Source organism: Oryctolagus cuniculus, chromosome 17 (assembly GCF_964237555.1).
Source record: "Oryctolagus cuniculus chromosome 17, mOryCun1.1, whole genome shotgun sequence".
NCBI lineage: Eukaryota > Metazoa > Chordata > Mammalia > Lagomorpha > Leporidae > Oryctolagus > Oryctolagus cuniculus.
Window position 1 is genome coordinate 15,137,851 of NC_091448.1, and position 18,524 is coordinate 15,156,374.

General features: G+C 46.5%; 1 protein-coding gene across 2 annotated transcripts in view; it reads right to left on the reverse strand.

Moving 5' to 3' along the window:
* The window catches only part of DCAF7 (DDB1 and CUL4 associated factor 7), a 34,253-nt gene extending 16,641 nt beyond the window's left edge, over positions 1-17,612 (reverse strand). For both annotated transcript variants that reach the window (XR_519349.4, XM_002719469.5), the window contains exon 1: positions 17,224-17,612. Coding sequence is in view for 1 of the 2 variants with exons in the window: in XM_002719469.5 (XP_002719515.1) it covers positions 17,224-17,361 (138 nt within the window). In the remaining variant the exon portion in view is untranslated. The remainder of the gene's footprint in view (positions 1-17,223) is intronic.
* Between the last annotated feature and the right edge of the window lie 912 nt (positions 17,613-18,524).

Here is an 18,524-nt window from a genome sequence, read left to right on the forward strand (position 1 = left end):
CCTGGATGGAGCTCCTGGCTCCTGGCTTTCACCTGGCCCAGCCCAGGCTATTGCAGGCGTTTGAGGAGTGAACCAGTAGATGGAAGATATCCTCCACCCTTCCCACCATCACTCTGCTTTTCAAATACACATATAAATAAATCTTAAAAACAAGAGAGAACTGAGAAGGCTAAGGTTTTGTGACAACTTGGAAGAATCACTCACCTAACCCTAGACCCATTCTCTGAGCACTCCAAGCCCACAGGCGTCCCAACTGTCTCTAAATCAGTGGTCTCTATATTAGAATTCCCAGAGAACTTAAAAATCTCAGTGCCCAGGCAAAATCCCAGATTAGTGAAGTTAGAATTTCTTGCAATGGATGCAAGATTCTGTTAAAAAGCTCCCAACAGGGGCTGGTGTTGTAGCACAGCAGGTTAAGCCACTGCCTACTACACCACAACCCATGTGGGCACCGGTTCAAGTCCCAGCTTCTCCACTTGCAGTCCAGCTCCCTACTAACGGCCTAGGAAAGCAGAGGAGGATGGCACAAGTATTTGGGTCCCTGCACCTATGTGGGAGACCTGGATGAAACTCCTAGCTTTAGCCTGGCCAGCCCTGGCCATATGGGGAGTGAACCAGCAGATGGACGATTCTCTCTGTAACTCGGCCTTTCAAATAAATAAATAAATCTTAAAAAACAAAAACCAAAAAACTCTCCAAGTAATGCCAAAGTCTAGAACTAGAATCAAACCAAGCTACCTTTCATGTATTTCAGTTTAAAATGTAACACGCCTTGGAATTTAAGAAAACCATTGACCAAAGCAAACACGGTAAGAATGTCCTACAGTCTCACAGCACACTGAAGAAAATCGGAAGCTTCTCTAATAATTTAGGGTATGCACAATGCTATCGTACCTTGTCTTCGCACACCCAATCAGGGTAAAGAACTTCAGGAGGGGATGATTCAGAGCATATCTACATTTAGGATGTCAATACAACTTCACATACTATTACAAAAGAATGCAAACTCCGCCTACAGCAAGAGTAGCCAGCATACTGTGTACTTCATAATATCCCTGACCTGAAATTTGTTTCTTTCCAAAATAGGTTGTTTTCATTAACACTTCAAAATTGAACCACTTATGTAAGACAGTACTGCTCCACCTGAAAGTCTGTTATACAAGCTAGTTTCACTCCCCAAGACTTCTCACTTGCAAACTTGTGTTTATCCTCAGCCAAACTGACTTCAGCTCTTCTGCCCCAAGCGGCCAAATATTGAAAGCAGTAACAACCAGCTCGCAGTTCATTTTTTTAAGATAGATATCTGAATATCTAGATAATACAGACTAAAGTGGTAAAACCCATTTACTGACCCTAACAAATTCTAAAAATTCTGCATTAACAAACTGTTATTTGATGTGTGTCTTTCTAAACTTTTTTTTGTGCATTTACGTGTGAGTGCATGCATGTGCAGTGTATACACACACACACACTTTTTTTTTTCTTAAAAAAAGATTTATTTACTTGAAAGGCAGAGTTACAGAGAAGGGGAGAGACAGAGAGAGATGAGAGGTATCTTCCAACTGCTGGTTCACTCCCCAAATGGTTGCAACAGCCAGGGCTAGGCCAGGCCGAAGCCAGGGTCAAGGAGCTTCCTCTTGGTCTCCCAAGTGGGTGCAGGGACCCAAGCATTTGGGCTGTCCTCCAGTGCTTTCCCAAGTGCATTAGAGGGGACTGGATCAGAAACGGTGTAGCTGGGACTCAAACCAGGGCCCATATGGGATGCTGGCACTGCAGACAGCATTTTAACCAGCTTCACCCTAGCCCCAGCCTCAGTTATTTTTGTTTTTAAAGCATAATTAGGCATGAGTTATGAAATTTATTCTGCAATTTAAACAATATATCTTGGGGGGCCGGTGCTGTGGCCTAGTGGGTAAAGTCACTACCTACAGCGCTGGCATCCCATATGGGTGCCAGTTCAAGTCCCCGCTGTTCTACTTCCAATCCAGCTCTCTGCTATGGCCTGGGAAAGCAGCAGAAGATAGCCCAAGTCCTTGGGCCCCTGCACCCAGTGGGAAACCAGAGGAAGTTCCTGGCTCCTGGAACAGCTCCAGCCGTTGCAGCCAGCTGGGGAGTAAACCAGAGGATGGAAGACTTCTCTTTTTCTGCGTAACTCTGACTTTCAAATACATAAATAAATCTTTTTTATTATTATTTTTATTTATTTATTTATTTGACAGGCAGAGTGGACAGTGAGAGAGAGAGACAGAGAGAAAGGTCTTCCTTTGCCGTTGGTTCACCCTCCAATGGCCGCCGCGGCCGGCGCGCTGCGGCCGGCGCACCGCGCTGATCCGATGGCAGGAGCCAGGAGCCAGGTGCTTCTCCTGGTCTCCCATGGGGTGCAGGGCCCAAGCACCTGGGCCATCCTCCACTGCACTCCCTGGACACAGCAGAGGGCTGGCCTGGAAGAGGGGCAACTGGGACAGAATCCGGCGCCCCGATCGGGACTAGAACCCAGTGTGCCGGCGCCGCTAGGCGGAGGATTAGCCTAGTGAGCCGCGGCGCCGGCCCCATAAATAAATCTTAAAAAAAAAATGTATCTTGGAAGATCTTCCATGTTAGTACAAATAGATCTTCCTCATTCTTCTGTAGATTATGGTAACCACACTATAATTTATTTAATTATTAATAGTTATTTTGGTTACATCCCATGGATTTGCTACTGTAAACAGTGCTACAGTGATCAGCTTGTTCATTTATCTTTGTACATATGTGCAAATGGTTTTACTAGATAGATTCCTAGAAGTGTAACTGTTATATCACATATTAAATTCTGTCAGTCTTCAAAAAGGTTGTTTTTATTTATGCTTTTAACAGTAAATGAGTGCCAATTTCTCCAGCCCTTTGAAAATAATCTTGCATATTTTTGCTAGTCTGATGGATATTAATGGCCCTTTACCATCATCTTACAATTGAGGTTGAGCATATCTATTTACTGACTCAGAGCTGTCCATAGATTACCTCATTTAATGTCTCTCAGTATCTCCATGGAGTAGGTACCATAGGTACTATTCCCCTTCTGAAGAGGATATTGAAGAAAAAAATCTCGCCCAAGATCACAAAGCTGCATTTTACACTTGATCTTAGCCAAAAGGCCGAGAAGCGATACAAAGCTGCATTTTAAACAAAGGCAGTCCCATCCTGTAACGCTGAGGGTAAGGGGTTCTACTCTTCTGTCCCCACCCTTTTCCACCTCTGCCCAATGCGGGAAGAACTGCTACAGTGACTGGCTAAAGCCTGACACAGGCATGTGCCCTATAGCTCTCCTGCTCTGGTTCTTCTTATCCTACATGAATAGGTAAATTGGCCCTCTCAGAACAGGTCTGGCTATCCTCCACTGCAGCTTCTATGAACTACAAGGTCAGATTGGGTCTGCCCTTGAAGTAGAAGAAGAAAAGCAGAGAAGCAGAAATTTTCACATAAGACCTCAAGGTCAAGCTGCATTTTTCCAACTGCGTGTATAGCGAGCAGCACCATGTGAGGTGCTTGTTCAGTCATTATAAAGTAACGCCACATTTCCCCCGCGTAAAGTAATGCTACATTGCATACTATTTTCCCTATATGAAGGCTCCACAGGAAAAGGGGTGAAAAAATTTAGACACCAGAGTGTTACCCTGAACTCCTTACCATGACATCCTCTATCATCTTCTTGCTCAGATTTGTTAAGTCTTATTTCATATCTTTCAACTGGTCCTTATTTTTTTATTCCCCAAAGATTTATTTATTTGAAAGGCAGAGCTACAGAGAAAGGTAGAAGTAGAGAGGTAGAAAGAAAAAGATGTGTAGAATATAATAGAAACCTAGGCAGATGTTTTAAGCTTGTGTTACAGCATAGTGATGAACAGCTTAGGTTACAGGTTGGGACTCAAACTGGTGCCCATATGGAATGCTGGCAGGTCGGGGCTTTAACCCACTGCGCCACTGCGCCACTGCGCCAGCCCCAGTCCTCATTCTTAAACAACAACAACAACAAAAAGTAGGGCAGTTGTTTAACTTAGTGGTCAAAATGCCAATATCCCAAATTGGATTGCCTGAGTTCCATTCCCGGCTCCAGCTCCCAACTCTACTTTCCCACCTGCAGACCCTGGGAAGCAGTGTTGATGGTTCAAATAAGTGGGTTCCTGCCTGCAGTCTGTTGAGATCTGGACAGCATTCCCAGGTCCCAGCTTCAGTTCCAGCCCAGCTTTAGCTGTTGTAGGAAGTTGGGGGATGAATCAACAACTAGAAGCTCTCTCTTAAATAATTTTTAAAGTACTTTCCTATTATAAGAGAATTACAAAGAGCATCGCCATCATATAAATAATACATCGTATAATAAAACATGTTAATAACCCCCATGAAATCCCCAAGTTATCACATTATGTACTTTTCAAAAAGATTTATTTATTTATTTGAAAGGCAGAGTTACAGAGGCAGAGGCAGAAGCAGAGAGAAAGATTTTCCATCCACTGGTTCATTCCCCAAATGGCTAAAATGCTGGAGCTGGGCTGATGCGAAGCCAGGAGCTTCTTCGAGGTCTCCTACGCAGGTGCAGGGGCCCAAGCACGTGGGTCGTCCTTTGCTGTCTTCTCAAGAACATTCACAGGGAGCTGAATCTGAAGTGGAGCAGCCAGGAGTCCAACTGGAGCCCATACAGGATGCCAGCATAGCAGGCAGCGGCTTGACCTGCTATACTACGCCAGCCCTTGCTTTAGAACATTCTGTTTAGTTCCACCAATCTCTCGGGCTATATTTATAACAATTCTGCATGTTTATTCAAATCTGGTAGGGCAAGTCTATGTTCATCTTAAGACTCTGGAGAGACAGTGCTCTAGTCTGACCCTACTTTCACCATCTATGTGACTTTGGGCAAGTCGCTTAGCGTAGCTGGGTTTCAGTTTCCTCATCTTCCCAAAAGTTTGGATACACAGCATTAAAAAATTTTTATTTATTTATTTATTCAAAAGGCAGATTTACAGAGAGGCAGAGGCACGCAGAGAAAGGTCTTCCATTTGCTGGTTCATTCCTCAAATAGCTGTACTGGCCAAAGCTGGGCTGATCTGAAGCCAGGAGCCAGGAGCTTTTTCTAGGTCTCCCGCTCCTTTTCAGGCTATAACAGAGAGCTGGATTGAAAGTGGAGCAGCCGGGACTTGAACCAGCACTAATATGGGATGCCAGCACTACAGGCAGTGGCTTTACCCGCTATGCCACAGCATCAGCTTCCCAGCATTTTTTTAAAATAAATTTATTTTTGATTTTCTAAAATTCATTTTCATTTTATATGAAAGGCAAAGAGACAGATGGAGAGACATCTTCCATCTGTTGGTTTACTCTCCAAGTACCTGCAACAGCCAATGCTGGGCTTCACCAGGAACCCAGAACTCCATCTGGTTCTCCCATGTAGCTGGCAGGGACCCAAATACTTGAGCCATCATCTGCTGCCTTGCAGGTTACACATTAGCTGTAAGCTAGATTGGAAGTGGAGCAGCAGGGTTTGAACCAGGTACTCTGATATGAGACACGGGTGTCCCAAGTGGTGGCTTAACCACTTCGCCATATATTTGCCCCAATATGTAGCACCTTCCCTCAATCAGTTGATTTCTTTCTTATAAATAATTTTTTTAATACACAATTTTTGTAAATTGTGTATTTTAAAAAGTGCATTTACTGTTGGATGCAAAGTTCTATACATTTGTCAAAACAAATTGTCACTTTTTTTGTTTTTTAGAAAATTTTATTTATTTTAAAGGCAGAGAGAAAAAGAGAGATCTCCTATCTTCTGGGTTATTCCTCAAATACCCATAAACACCAGGGCAGGGCTAGGCTGAAGCCAGGAGCAGGAACTCAATCCGGGTCTGCCATGTGGGTCACAGGGACCCAACTAACTTGGGCCATCACTTGCTGTCTCCAAGGGTACAAACTAGCAAGAACCTGTAACTGGGAGCAGAACCAGGTTGAAATTCAGGCACCTCAATATGAGATGTGGACAAGCCATGTGGCATCTTTTACACTATGGCAAATACCTGTTACTTTCTAATCCTCTGTGTCTTTAGTTTTGTCTATTTCTTCTCACAGTTTTAAGTAGGTAGTTCTCCTCAATAATTGGTCACATCTGAGGTGAGCTTTTGGCCTATCAACTAAGGTGCCAGTAAGGATGTCTCCATCCTGGATCAGCTCCTGCTCCTGATTCCAGCTTCCTGCTAATGAGGACCCTGGGAGGCAGCAGTGATGGTTCAAGTAATTGGTCTCCGGGCTCCCCTGCGGGAAATCTGGTCTGAATTCTCCACTTCGGGGTCTGACCAGACCTGCTCACCTCTGTGGACATTTGAGGTGTGAACTAGCAGACAGCAGATAGAAGCTCTCTCTGTACACCTGTTTCTCTCTCAAATAAAAATTTAAAAATTAATCAAATTCACCACTTTTAAAGTTTTTGTTTTCTATTTAAATATTATTAAAACCTAAAAAAAAAGTGACAAAGAACAAGAGACAAAGAGAGAGATCCACCCACTAGTTCACTCCCCAAATTCCCACAACATCCAGGGATGGGTCAGGCCAAAGCCAGGAGCCAAGAACTCAATCCAGGTGTGTCACACGCATGGCAAGAACTCAGACACTTGAGCTATCATCTGTTGCCTCCCAGGCACTGTAGTGAGTAGCCAGGATTCAAATCAGCACTCCAATGTGGAATGCAGCTGTCCAAGCGGCGAGTTCCCCACTGCACCACACGCCTGCTCCAAGACTGTAAAACTTTTATCTCTTCTTGGTGGACTGTACTTTTGATAATTTATTTCCTTTTGTTGCATTTTTGTCTTGAATTTAATTGTATCTGATGTTAATATTATGCCTTTTTCCCTAAAAAAGGACTCCTGCCTTCTGTTGTTGTTATATGTTCCTTTTGTGTCTTCATCCATTCTTCATTTTAAAGCCAACTTGAGTAAAATTTTTCGTGAATGTTAACTTTTTTACTAGGTTATATAAATACAAGGTCCAAGATCTGAAAGGCACAAAAACAATTATAGTAAAAAATTAAGACCCCTACATCCCAGTACCCTCCCTGGAGAAACCAACATTACCAGTTTCTTGTGTACTCCCACTTCCACACATAAGTATTGTTGGAGTGTATATGAATACTCATTTTTTCACACAGGTGGTAGCTTACAATATACTCTGCTGAGTGTCGTTATGGGGCCAGCACTGTGGCAGGTAAAGCTGCCGCTTGCAGTGCCAGCATCCCATATGGGCACCAGTTCGAGACCCAGCTGCTCCACTTCCGATCCAGCTCTTTGTTATGGCCTAGGAAAGCAGTAGAAGATAGCCCAAGTCCCTGGGCCCCTGCATCTGCATGGGAAGACCTGGAAGAAGCTCCTGGCTCCTGACTTCAGATTGGTGCAGCTTTGGCTGTTGCAGCCAATCGGGGAGTGAACCAGCAGATAGAAGACCTCTCTCTCTCCCCTTCTCTCTCTGTATAACTCTCACTTTCAAAAATAAAGCTTTAAAAAAAAAAAAAGGCAGTTAGAGAGAGAGAGAGAGAGAGAGACAGACAGACATGGAGAGAGAGATCTTCAATCTGCTGGTTCATTCCCCAAATGGCCACAATGGCTGAAGCTGGTCCAGGTCAAAGCCAAGAGCCAGGAGCTTCTGGGTCTCCCACATGGGTGTAGGGGCCCAAGGACTTGGGCCATCCTCTACTACTTTCCCAGGTGTATTAGCAGGGGGCTGGATCAGAAGTAGAGCAGTTGAGACTTGAACTGGCACCCAGATGGGATGCCAGCACTGCAGGTGGCAATTTAACCCATTAAGCCATGATGCCAGCCCCTCAGTATTTATTTTAAAATGTTCCACATTGGTTAAGTGTAAAACTGACTCATTCTTTTAACAACTACACAGATGCACCATAATGGTTTTAAATATTTCAGAGATAGGGAGCTCCCACTTGCTGGTTCACTCCTCAAATGCCTGTAATAGCTAAAGCAGTGCCAGTGCCACAGTCCAGGGCTCCCACATGAGTGGCAGGAACCTAATTACTTGAACCATCACTATTGCCTCCCTAGGTCTGCACAGACCTCCCTAGGTCTGCTAAAATGAATATTCTTGCACTTAAGTCATTTCAACCATGTGAATATAGCAATAGGAGGAACTCCTGCTAGTAGAATAACTGGCTCATAAATACACCCACCTTAAAAATCTCTAACAAATAGGGCTGGTGCTGTGGTGTAGTGGGTAAAGCCACCGCCTTCAGTGCTGGCATCCCATGTGGGCCCCAGTTCGAGTTCTGGCTGCTCCACTTCCCATCCAGCTCTGTTATGGCCCGGGAAAGCAGCAGAAGATGGACCAAGTCCTTGGGCCCCTGCATCTGTGTGGGAGACGTGGAAGAAGCTCCTGGCTCCTGGCTCCGGATCGGTGCAGCTCTGGCAGTTGCAGCCAATTAGGGAGTGAACCAGCAGACGGAAGACTTATCTCTCTCTATAACTTTCACTTTCAAGTAAATAAATATTTTAAAAAAAATCTGTAACAACTACTACCTGACATTCCCAGAGCAACTATATACAAATATATTACTAAGGCTTTCAATTTTTCCTTATCTGATTGAAAATTAATGTTCTTTACTACAAGGTTCATCTCTACATGTTTAAGAATCATTTATAGGCTGGCACCGCAGCTCACTAGGCTAATCCTCCAGCTGCGGTGCCGGCACCCCAGGGTTCTAGTCCCGGTTGGGGTGCCAGATTCTGTTCCGGTTGCTCCTCTTCCAGTCCAGCTCTCTGCTGAGGCCTTGGGTGGGGGGGGGGCAGTGGAGGATGGCCCAAGTGCTGGGCCCTGCACCCATGTGGGAGACCAGGAGGAAGCACCTGGCTCCTGGCTTCAGATCGGTGCAGCACACCAGGCGTAGCAGCCATTTGGGGGGTGAACCAACAGAAGGAAGACCTTTCTCTCTGTCTCTCTCACTAACACTGACTGTCCAAAAAAAAAAAAAAACATTTATAAAAAAAGTAAAAAAGGGTGCCACTATTATGGCTTAATGAGTTAAGCATCCCCTGCAATGTTGGCATCCCATTCAGGTGCTGGTTTGAGTCCTGGCTGCTTCACTTTTTTTTTTTTTTTTTTGACAGGCAGAGTTACAGATAGACAGAGAGAAAGGTCCTCCTTCCTGGTCTCTCATGTGGGTGCAGGGGCCCAAGCACTTGGGCCATCCTCCACTGCCTTCCCGGGCCACAGCAGAGAGCTGGACTGGAAGAGGAGCAACCGGGACAGAACCTGGTGCCCATATGGGATGCCGGCGCTGCAGGCAGAGGATTAACCAAGTGAGCCATGGCGCTGGCCCCGGCTGCTCCACCTTTGATCCAGCTCCCTGCTAAAGCACCTGAGAAAGCAGCAGAAGATGGCCAAAGTTCTTGGGCCTTTTGTGGTAGATCCGGATGAAGCTCCTGGCTTTTGGCCTGGCCCAGCCCCATCCATTGCAGGCACTTGGGAGTGAACCAGCAGAGATCTCTCTATCTGTATGTCCCTCTCAGTGGGTGTGTAACTCTGCCTTGCAAATAAATCTTTTTTAAAAAATCATTTCTATATCTTTTTCTAGAAGATGCTCATATTTATTTGCCTTTTACTGTTGGGTGATTGGTTTTCCAGTTAATTTGTAGGTCTTATGTATTAAAATACTCGTTCTTTGGGATATTATGTGTATTCTTTCAGTTTGTCACTTATCTTTCGACTTTGTGGGGTTAGTTGGTTTTGTCACATAGATTTTGTTTTTATGTAGTCTAGTTTTATTTCTACTTTTATGGTAAAAAAAATTCTTCCATGTTTTATAGCTGTATATTTACACGTTTTATCCACCTGGAATTCTGGTTACAAGGTTTAAGGTATAAAGACTCTGTGGAAAAAACAATCCTGCACAGAGGATCTCTGTGAGACCTCGGAAGAAAGGGTCATCAAAGAAGGAGACACTCTTCTCTGAAGGGAGAAGAGAACATCCACTTTGCTTACGGCCGTGTCCAAATACCGACGGAGTCTGTGGTCACAGAAGGCTTCCACAGCCTTGGCAGCCCGTGACAAGAGCCTCGGGTGATCACTGACATCATAAAAAAAGAGTGTTAATAGTTAAAGGAACAACAGTAGTCACCATGCACTTGCTCCCCAGGTAGGACCTCTGTCCCTATTGAAACATAATGTGAGAATCGACTGCAAACTCTCCCCCCAAACTGTACTCTTTATGTTGTGTGTGGGCGTGGGGGCAAATTGTTGAAATCTATGATTAGCATCAAGTTGGTCCTCTGTATATAAAGTCATACTAAAAATGATCCATAATGAAGAAGGAGATGGCAGAGGGAATGGGAGGTGGGATGGGAGCGGGGTTGGGGGTATGGGGGAAAGAACCACTGTATTCCTAAAGTTGTATCTATGTAAAAATGCAATCATTAAATAAAAACAAATAAATAATCTAAACTGAAAAAAAAAAGATTCAAGGTATAGATTCAATTTCTTTATTGTTCCAACACCACTCATCAGAAAAAGTCTTTGGTGGGGCGGGGCTGACATTGTGGCATTGCAGGGTCATCCTACTCTGCCTTTCCGGGCCACAGCAGAGAGCTGGCCTGGAAGAGGAGCAACCAGGACAGAATCCGACGCCCTGACTGGGACTAGAACCCGGGGTGCCGTTGCCGCAGGCGGAGGATTAGCCTGGTGAGCCATGGCGCCGGCAAAGCTGTGGTATTTTAAACCAAGATCACACTGAGTTGAGGGACACTGGCCTCTTTAAACATGGATAGCCTAATCCCCTCTTATTAGAGAATCTGATCATTTTGCCTGGATTCTTTTTTCATCCTTAGAATGTAGACATTTTGCTAGGAAATGTTTCAGTGCCCACTATTCTTGAGATACAGTTTGGACTCATCATTTCCAATCTTCTGAATTCATCTTTATATATTTGAGTTTTCTATTTCATTTCTTTATCTTCTTCAGGGACAATAATTATACCTCAGTTAGATCATCTTTCTTTTCTGCTTCTATTATATTCTAATTGTTTATTTCTATTTCATTGTTTCAATGTCTTCCCTATCCTGTACTTTGTTTCCAGTAGCTTGTATCCATTTGTATTGTTTCCTTTTTGTTTCCAAGCTTATTTATTTTCATCTACTTGAAAGATAGCATGGCAGAGAGAAAGGGGACAGACATAGAAACATACACACACACACACACACACACACTCCTTCTATCCACTGGTTCCTTCCCCCAAATGCCCACAACAGCCAGGATGATGTGGGTGTCAGGGGCCCAAGTACTTAACCCATCATTTCCTCCCTCCTAAGATACATCAGTAGACAGCTAGATAGGAAGCAGAGCAGCTGGTACTTGAACCAGACAGCAAGGTCCCACCCTACCAAACTGCAGAGTGACTTCTAGCAATGCACCCTGTTTGTTCCTAGCTCAGAGGCCATGTAAGGTCTCAGGTATGTCAGAATACCTACAGAACACAAACATGTTCCTTGTTCAAATCTCAGCATCTCCAATAAGTCTGTGAACAAGGTTATCAAAAAGCAATAAAGCAGGGGCCAGCAAAGTGGTATAGTGGGTAAAGCTGGTTTCAATTTTAACTATTCAAAAAAGCATCAGGTATACCTACAGCCTCCTTGTCTGAAAATTAAAAATGTTACCCAGAAGCCAAAAAAAAAAAAAAAAAAAGGCTCCTGTGAGCACAAGTGTTCAGTTAGTTTTAGGGGAAAATAAACCCCAACCATCCAGCTGACTTTATTCAAAAGCAACACTTAAGTGGAACAGAAGTCCAAGAGCTGCTACCATCATTTCTCAGTAAAAGAAGCAGAATACCACCTGCCCAAGGATATTGTTGAAACTCAGGAGAAATGCCAAATTCTCCGAGTAGAGTCACTGTGGGTAAGCCAGGAAGAAAAATGAAAACACACTTGGACTAGCACACCGCTCTACCTGAAGTCCAACTACAGGATGTTGCTAGACCACAGAATGGGTTGGGTTGAAAGGGATTAGGGGACTTTTTCCCTCCGAGTCAGTCAAAGCAAAGGAATGAACACATGACCCCTTGAAAAACTTTCAGAATAAAGGTCCCGAGTCCTCTCTGGAAAATACAAAAGTAAAATTGATCTAAAATCCACATAATTCTCCTTAGCTATATTTCCATTACAGGTAAAGACAATTAAATGTTTCCATATAGCTCACTCCATGCCAGACCCAGTTTAATTTAATCTTTGCAACAACCTGATAAAGTAGATATACTTAATACTTTCATCTGACAGATGAGGAAACTGAGGCACAAAAGAGAATTTGTCCAAAGCCACACAAACGTGGGCAGTGGTAAAACGAAGATCTCAACTCAGGCTAACTCGAAGAGGCTGTCTGGCATTTGTCATGGATGAACTTGGATGGTCAGACAGAAACAATGTTCGGGAGAAAGCAGATGCAGAGACTGGATCCCTGCTTCTGTTCAGCAGATGCCAAGGTAACTCCAGGGTGATGTTAAGAGTGTCATCCGGATGACCTGAGTTCAACCACCTGCTTGTATGTCACCTTCAGGAGAGGCCTAGGACCATCTCACACTAAAATCAACACCACTACCGCTACATACCCTAAGAGAGAACTCAAAAAAGAGTGTAGAACACAACAATCAACAATGGGACTTTTTATTCCTGCTGTAGTTGATGAAATGTTTCTTTACTCTGATTCCCAAATTTATTCATATGATGAAATGCCTAGAAGCCAAATTCTTGAAATGTTCATAGTTTTAAGTCTATGGACCAACTATAGGAACAGTCTTATGATAGAACATAATCACATTAATATAAAAAAATCTAAAAACTCTAATCATGTTTCCACATTAAAAAAGATGACCATGTCAGGCTTCATTGATGGTAATGGTTGCATCCATCTGTTTTGTCTCTATTGACAATGGAATCAATGGTGTGAGAAGTCCAACCAATAATTTTAACTTTGTCTAAACTATGGAGTCTGCCACATCCATGGCAAGGTTTCTCTGAAATTTAGCCTGAGAACCACTCTAAAGGTAGGATTTACTGCCCACCTGCCCCCATGCAAAGATCTATAGCAGGACTTCAGTAGAAAATTACATTCATCTTTCCAGTAAGCTCTAGTTGAAATGTATCATTTCCTTCAATTACAAACAGAGGCACATACACACAGTGGTGTAAAGTATCTTTAACTTTGTCACCTATAAAAATTCATATCCCATTACATAATTGATACACATTTTTTTTTTTGACAGGCAGAGTGGACAGTGAGAGAGAGAGACAGAGAGAAAGGTCTTCCTTTGCCGTTGGTTCACCCTCCAATGGCCGCCGCGGCCAGCGCGCTGCAGCCGGTGCACCGCGCTGATCCATTGGCAGGAGCCAGGTACTTCTCCTGGTCTCCCATGGGGTGCAGGGCCCAAGCACTTGGGCCATCCTCCACTGCACTCCCGGGCCACAGCAGAGAGCTGGCCTGGAAGCGGGGCAACCGGGACAGAATCCGGCACCCTGACCGGGACTAGAACCCGGTGTGCCGGCGCCGCAAGGCGGAGGACTAGCCTAGTGAGCCGCGGCGCCGGCCGATACACATCTTGGAATGCTGTGCTGTTTACCCTCATCAGTACTTCAAAATTACAGTCAACATTACACTGGATGGTTAATTTAACAAGTCAATTTAACAGTACATATTAGCATATACCACTTTGGAAAAAAAAGATTTATTTATTTGAAAGGCAGAGTCAGAGAGAGAGGGACGGAGAATTTTCATCTGCTAGTTCACTCTCTAAAAGGCCACACCGCTGGGGTTGGGCAGGGCCAGGCTGAAGCCAGGAGCTTGGAAACCTTTTCCAGGTCTTACAGGTGGGTGGCAGGGGCCAAAGGATTTGAGCCATCTTTAGATGCTTTTCCCAGGCCATTAGCCGGGAGGGAGCTGGATTGGAAGTGGAGTAGCTGGGACACAAACTGGAGCCCAGATGGGATGCCAATGTCACATGCAGTGGTTTAATCATACACCACTTTTTAAAAAGTAGTTTGGCTATCTATGGTTCAATTAGTTTCCTAATTGAATCCTATGTCTTTTATGCATTTGAAAACACAATTATGAGAAGGGGTCTACTGGTATCAAATTACCAAAGCCGTTTATCCAAAGTACATACACACAGAAGTTAAGAATCCTCACTGGGGCTGGCGCCATGGCTCACTTGGTTAATCCTCTGCCTGAGGTGCCAGCTGGCCATATAGGTGCCAGGTTCTAGTTCCGGTTGCTCCTCTTCCAGGCCAGCTCTCTGCTGTGGCCCGGGAAGGCAGTGGAGGATGGCCCAAGTGCTCATGCCCCTGCACCCGCATGGGAGACCAGGAGGAAGCACCTGGCTCCTGGCTTCAGATCGGCGCAGCATGCCGGTCGTAGCGGCCATTTGGGGGGTGAACCAACGGAAGGAAGACCTTTCTCCCTGTCTCTCTCTCTCTCTCACTAACTCTGTCAAAAAGAAAAAGGACCTTTGAGGTAATAGAGTCAAATAATTTCATTAAAATAAAAAAAAAAAGAATCCTCACTTACAGATAGGTAGAGGCACTAAAACTGTAAGACACTGCATTGCCTACATTATGGATGAAACAAGACAGAGTTGACTGCTTATTCTGTTAATACAGGGATTCATCTGTATTTCACCACTGCAGCCGCCTGCCTACACGACCGGCACAAAGAAGGACATCCATACAGTTGCTAAAGAAAAACTTTGGGAACTTCCTGCAACTGAGGTTTGACATCAACTAGCCCATGATTCCACTTGCAGCCTAACTATGTCTCAGTCTGTCTCTCTCAGAAATGAGAGCCACAGCTTGCCCACTGACCCTGAAAGAACTTGCAAAATTACATCACTTTATGTGGATTCAAGTTGTTTGAAAGACGTATCTTACTTTTTATTTTTTCATGTGTATTTTGAAAGAGTAGTTCTTGTGGTCTTAATTTTACTAATATGATGTCGACATCAGGACCTTGAACTCCACTTGCTGTTTTGCCTTCTCTACAAGCCACAGGGGAGAAAGAGGCACCAGAGGAAAAGAAACAAAGCTGTGTCTTGCAGCCGGCGCTGTGTACAGCAGGTTAAGCCAATGCCTGTGATGTTGGCATCCAGTATAAATACCTGTTCAAGTCCCACTTTTTTTTTTTTTTTTTTGACAGAGTGGACAGTGAGAGAGAGAGAGAGAGACAGAGAGAAAGGTCTTCCTTTGCCATTGGTTCACCCTCCAATGGCCGCCGCGGCCGGTGCACTGCACTGATCCGATGGCAGGAGCCAGGTGCTTCTCCTGGTCTCCCATGGGGTGCAGGGCCCAAGCACTTGGGCCATCCTCCACTGCACTCCCTGGCCACAGCAGAGAGCTGGCCTGGAAGAGGGGCAACCGGGACAGAATCCGGCGCCCCGACCGGGACTAGAACCCGGTGTGCCGGCGCCGCAAGGCGGAGGATTAGCCTAGTGAGCTGCGGCGCCGGCGTTCAAGTCCCACTTCTGACCCAGTTCTCTGCTAATGCACCCAGGAAAGCAGCACAAGATGGCCCAAGTACTTGGGCCCCCGACACCCTGTGGGAGACCCAGATGGGGTTCCAGGCCTCCAGCTTCCACTTGGCCCAGCCCCAGCTGTTGTAGCCATTTGAGGAGTGAACCAACCGCTGATGGAAGCTCTCCCTCTCCTCTGTCTTTCCCTCTCTCTGAAATTCTGCCTTTCCAATAAATAAAATTTTTTAAAGCTACGTCTTGCACAGTCAGTGGTAAATTTAAAAGATCAGTGCATACTCACTAGGATTTGTTTGTAAATCGTGTATGAGTATGTCTGGCAATGCAAGCCCGTGGCTCGCGTCAGTTTCCCAAAGGGGATCCTAAAGAAGTTAAGACCTACTGCAGAGAGAAACAAATGTGCTCCTGAAAAACTGTGAACACTGAAGATGTTCGAATGCTGTGGGGCAGGTGCTGCGGTGCAGTGGCACGCAGCGGAGTCCAGTTCCCATGCCAGCTACTCTGCTTCAGATCTAGGTCCCTGCTATTGCACCTGAGAAGGAGCAGACGATGGCCCAAGTCCTTGGGTCCCTGTCACCTATGTGCAAGATCTGGGTGGAGGCTTCCGTCTGGCCCAGCCTTGGCTGTTGGCAAGCGTTTGGGGAATGAACCAGTCAGTGGAAGATCTCTATCTCACCCTCTCTCTGTAACTGCCTTTCAAGTAAGGAAATAAATAAATCTTTTTTTAAAAGCTCAGATTTTATTTTTTACAGATCTTCATGTGTAAAGCAGCACCCCTTTCCTATAGCAAACTGTGGGTCAGAAATGACCGGGGGTGTGACGCCTCAAAGCCAGTGGGTGAACCAGACGGAACTCAATCCTTTCTTCCCCTGCACCAGGCCTGCCAACGGCCACAGCTTTATTCTTCAATCTGATATGCATGGAGGAACAGGAAAGCCTCTAAACACCACCAGCTGAACCTTACAGGTGCTCTGTTCACGGTTATTCACAACTGTTGCTCCAACACAAGAAAAACAAGATACAGAAGAAAACTCCTCCCACTGACTTAGCTAATTACTCTCAAAAATAAATGCACGCTGCTGCACTGCAGGTGCAGAAGCATCCCCTAGCAACAGAGTTTCCATGAAGGATTCTCAAACTGGTGGTCGTCCGGTCAGCTCCGCTACCTGAGGTTACAAACGGCAGGACTATTAGCACATAAGAAGCCAAGAAAACAATGGCGGGATGATGCTGCAGGCCAAGATGTCCAGAAACAAACAGGTTGTTTCGGAGAGGGCAGGTCGCGGGAGGCCACAGCGAAGGCCTTGGAAACCAGGCAGCAGGGATGCAGATCCAAGGGACGCGCCGAGTGCGACTAGGGGGCGGGGAAACCCTCAGCAAGCCAGGGACGCCGCGACCACCACTTGGGGAGCCTCATCGCTCCCTGTTCCCTCCCCGCCTCCCAGCCGAGGCAATGCGGCAGGAGTGGAGGGCCTGGGAGCGGACACCTGGCGCAGCTCCAGAACGTCAGCTCGGCTCTGAGACCTGTTACCACCACGAAATACCCGTCTGCCTCGGGAAAGTCACACGCGCTGCCTCCGTCTCCCCTCCACGCTCCCGACCACGCAGGATTACGTGGGACCACGAGAGCGGAACCGCCAGCACAGGGCCAGACCCGGGGCCCGCTCCCCGCCGGCTGGGCTCCGAGCCCCTGCCCGGCCCACCTTGTTGTTGTACTCCTCCACGAAGCTGCCCAGCGCCAGGCGAAAGCGCTTGTCTGGCCGCACACTCCAGTTCATGGCGTAGACGGTCCAGGGCGCTTCATACTTGTAGATCTCCTTCCGTTTGCCGTGCAGGGACATGGTGGCGGCGGGGCCGCACTGCGGGCCGGGGCTGCAGCGGGGAGTGAAGAGCGGGGCGCGGATTCGGGCGGGGAGCCGGGCCTGGGACGGAGGGGTCTCAAGGGAGGCGGGGCGGGGGCGGGCAGGAACTGCCTAGCCCGGAAGCGGGGCCGCGGCGACAAACAACGACAACAGGGCCCGACCCCCAGTTTCAAACAAGCTTCGGCACCGACAACAACCACCTTCCGTTTGGGATGTCGCCCCGCCTCCTCGGAACGGAAGCCACGCGACCGCCCCCCACCCGCTCCCCCTGGAGCGGCGTCGGCCGTTGGCTGCTTGACACGTCCTTTCGAAATGGTTCCTTCTCCTCATTGGTTATTACGACCGCGGCGTCTGAAATCTCCTCGCTATTGGTGCAAGTATTTATCATTCCAAGTAGTTGCCCCGCCCAATTCCTGGAGGCAGGCGCTTTCGCAGTCCCGAAGGTCATTGGCTAGCCAAGATGTCAGTCACCCAGATAACGGCGCAGTGCGGGTGAATAGGGGCGTGGGTGGCCCAGAGGCGACCTGCAAGTTCTAGGCCAAGTGGCTGAGAGTGAAACCTCTGTGCGACCTGCCCTGACTTCACCGTTGCTGCTGCTAGACTGAGCGGCCTCCCTAGGCTGTTGAGTAAAATTTAAATTCTGTCTTAATGGAGGACTACCGCATTTTACAGTACTGAGTCCAAGGCCTGACCTCTTGGCCCGCCGCACTTATCCCTCAAAGCCTTTTTAGCGGGAGAGTTGTGCTTCCAGTGCTCCAAGGGCAGGCCTCAGACACGCAGCAGGTGTGCGCAGGGCCAAGCCAGCTTGAGTCAGGCCTTACAGCGCCTTCCTGCAGATTCTAGAAATGTTCCCATGTCTTGGGTTGGTCTTTATTGGGCACCGAGCCCACCAGCCTTGCTCTTAATTTTTATTTTTTAAAGGTTGATTTATTTGTATGAAAGGCAGAGTTAGAGAGAAGAGACAGATCTTCTCTTGGCTGGTTCAGGCCCCAGATGGCCCCAAGGGCCAGCGCTGGGCCAGGTGGAAGCCAGCTGGGAGCTTCGTATGGTCTCCCAAACACCTGGACCATCTTCCGCTGCCTTCTCTGGCACATTAGCAGGGAGCTAGACTGGAACTGAAGCAGCAGGACATGACCCATGCC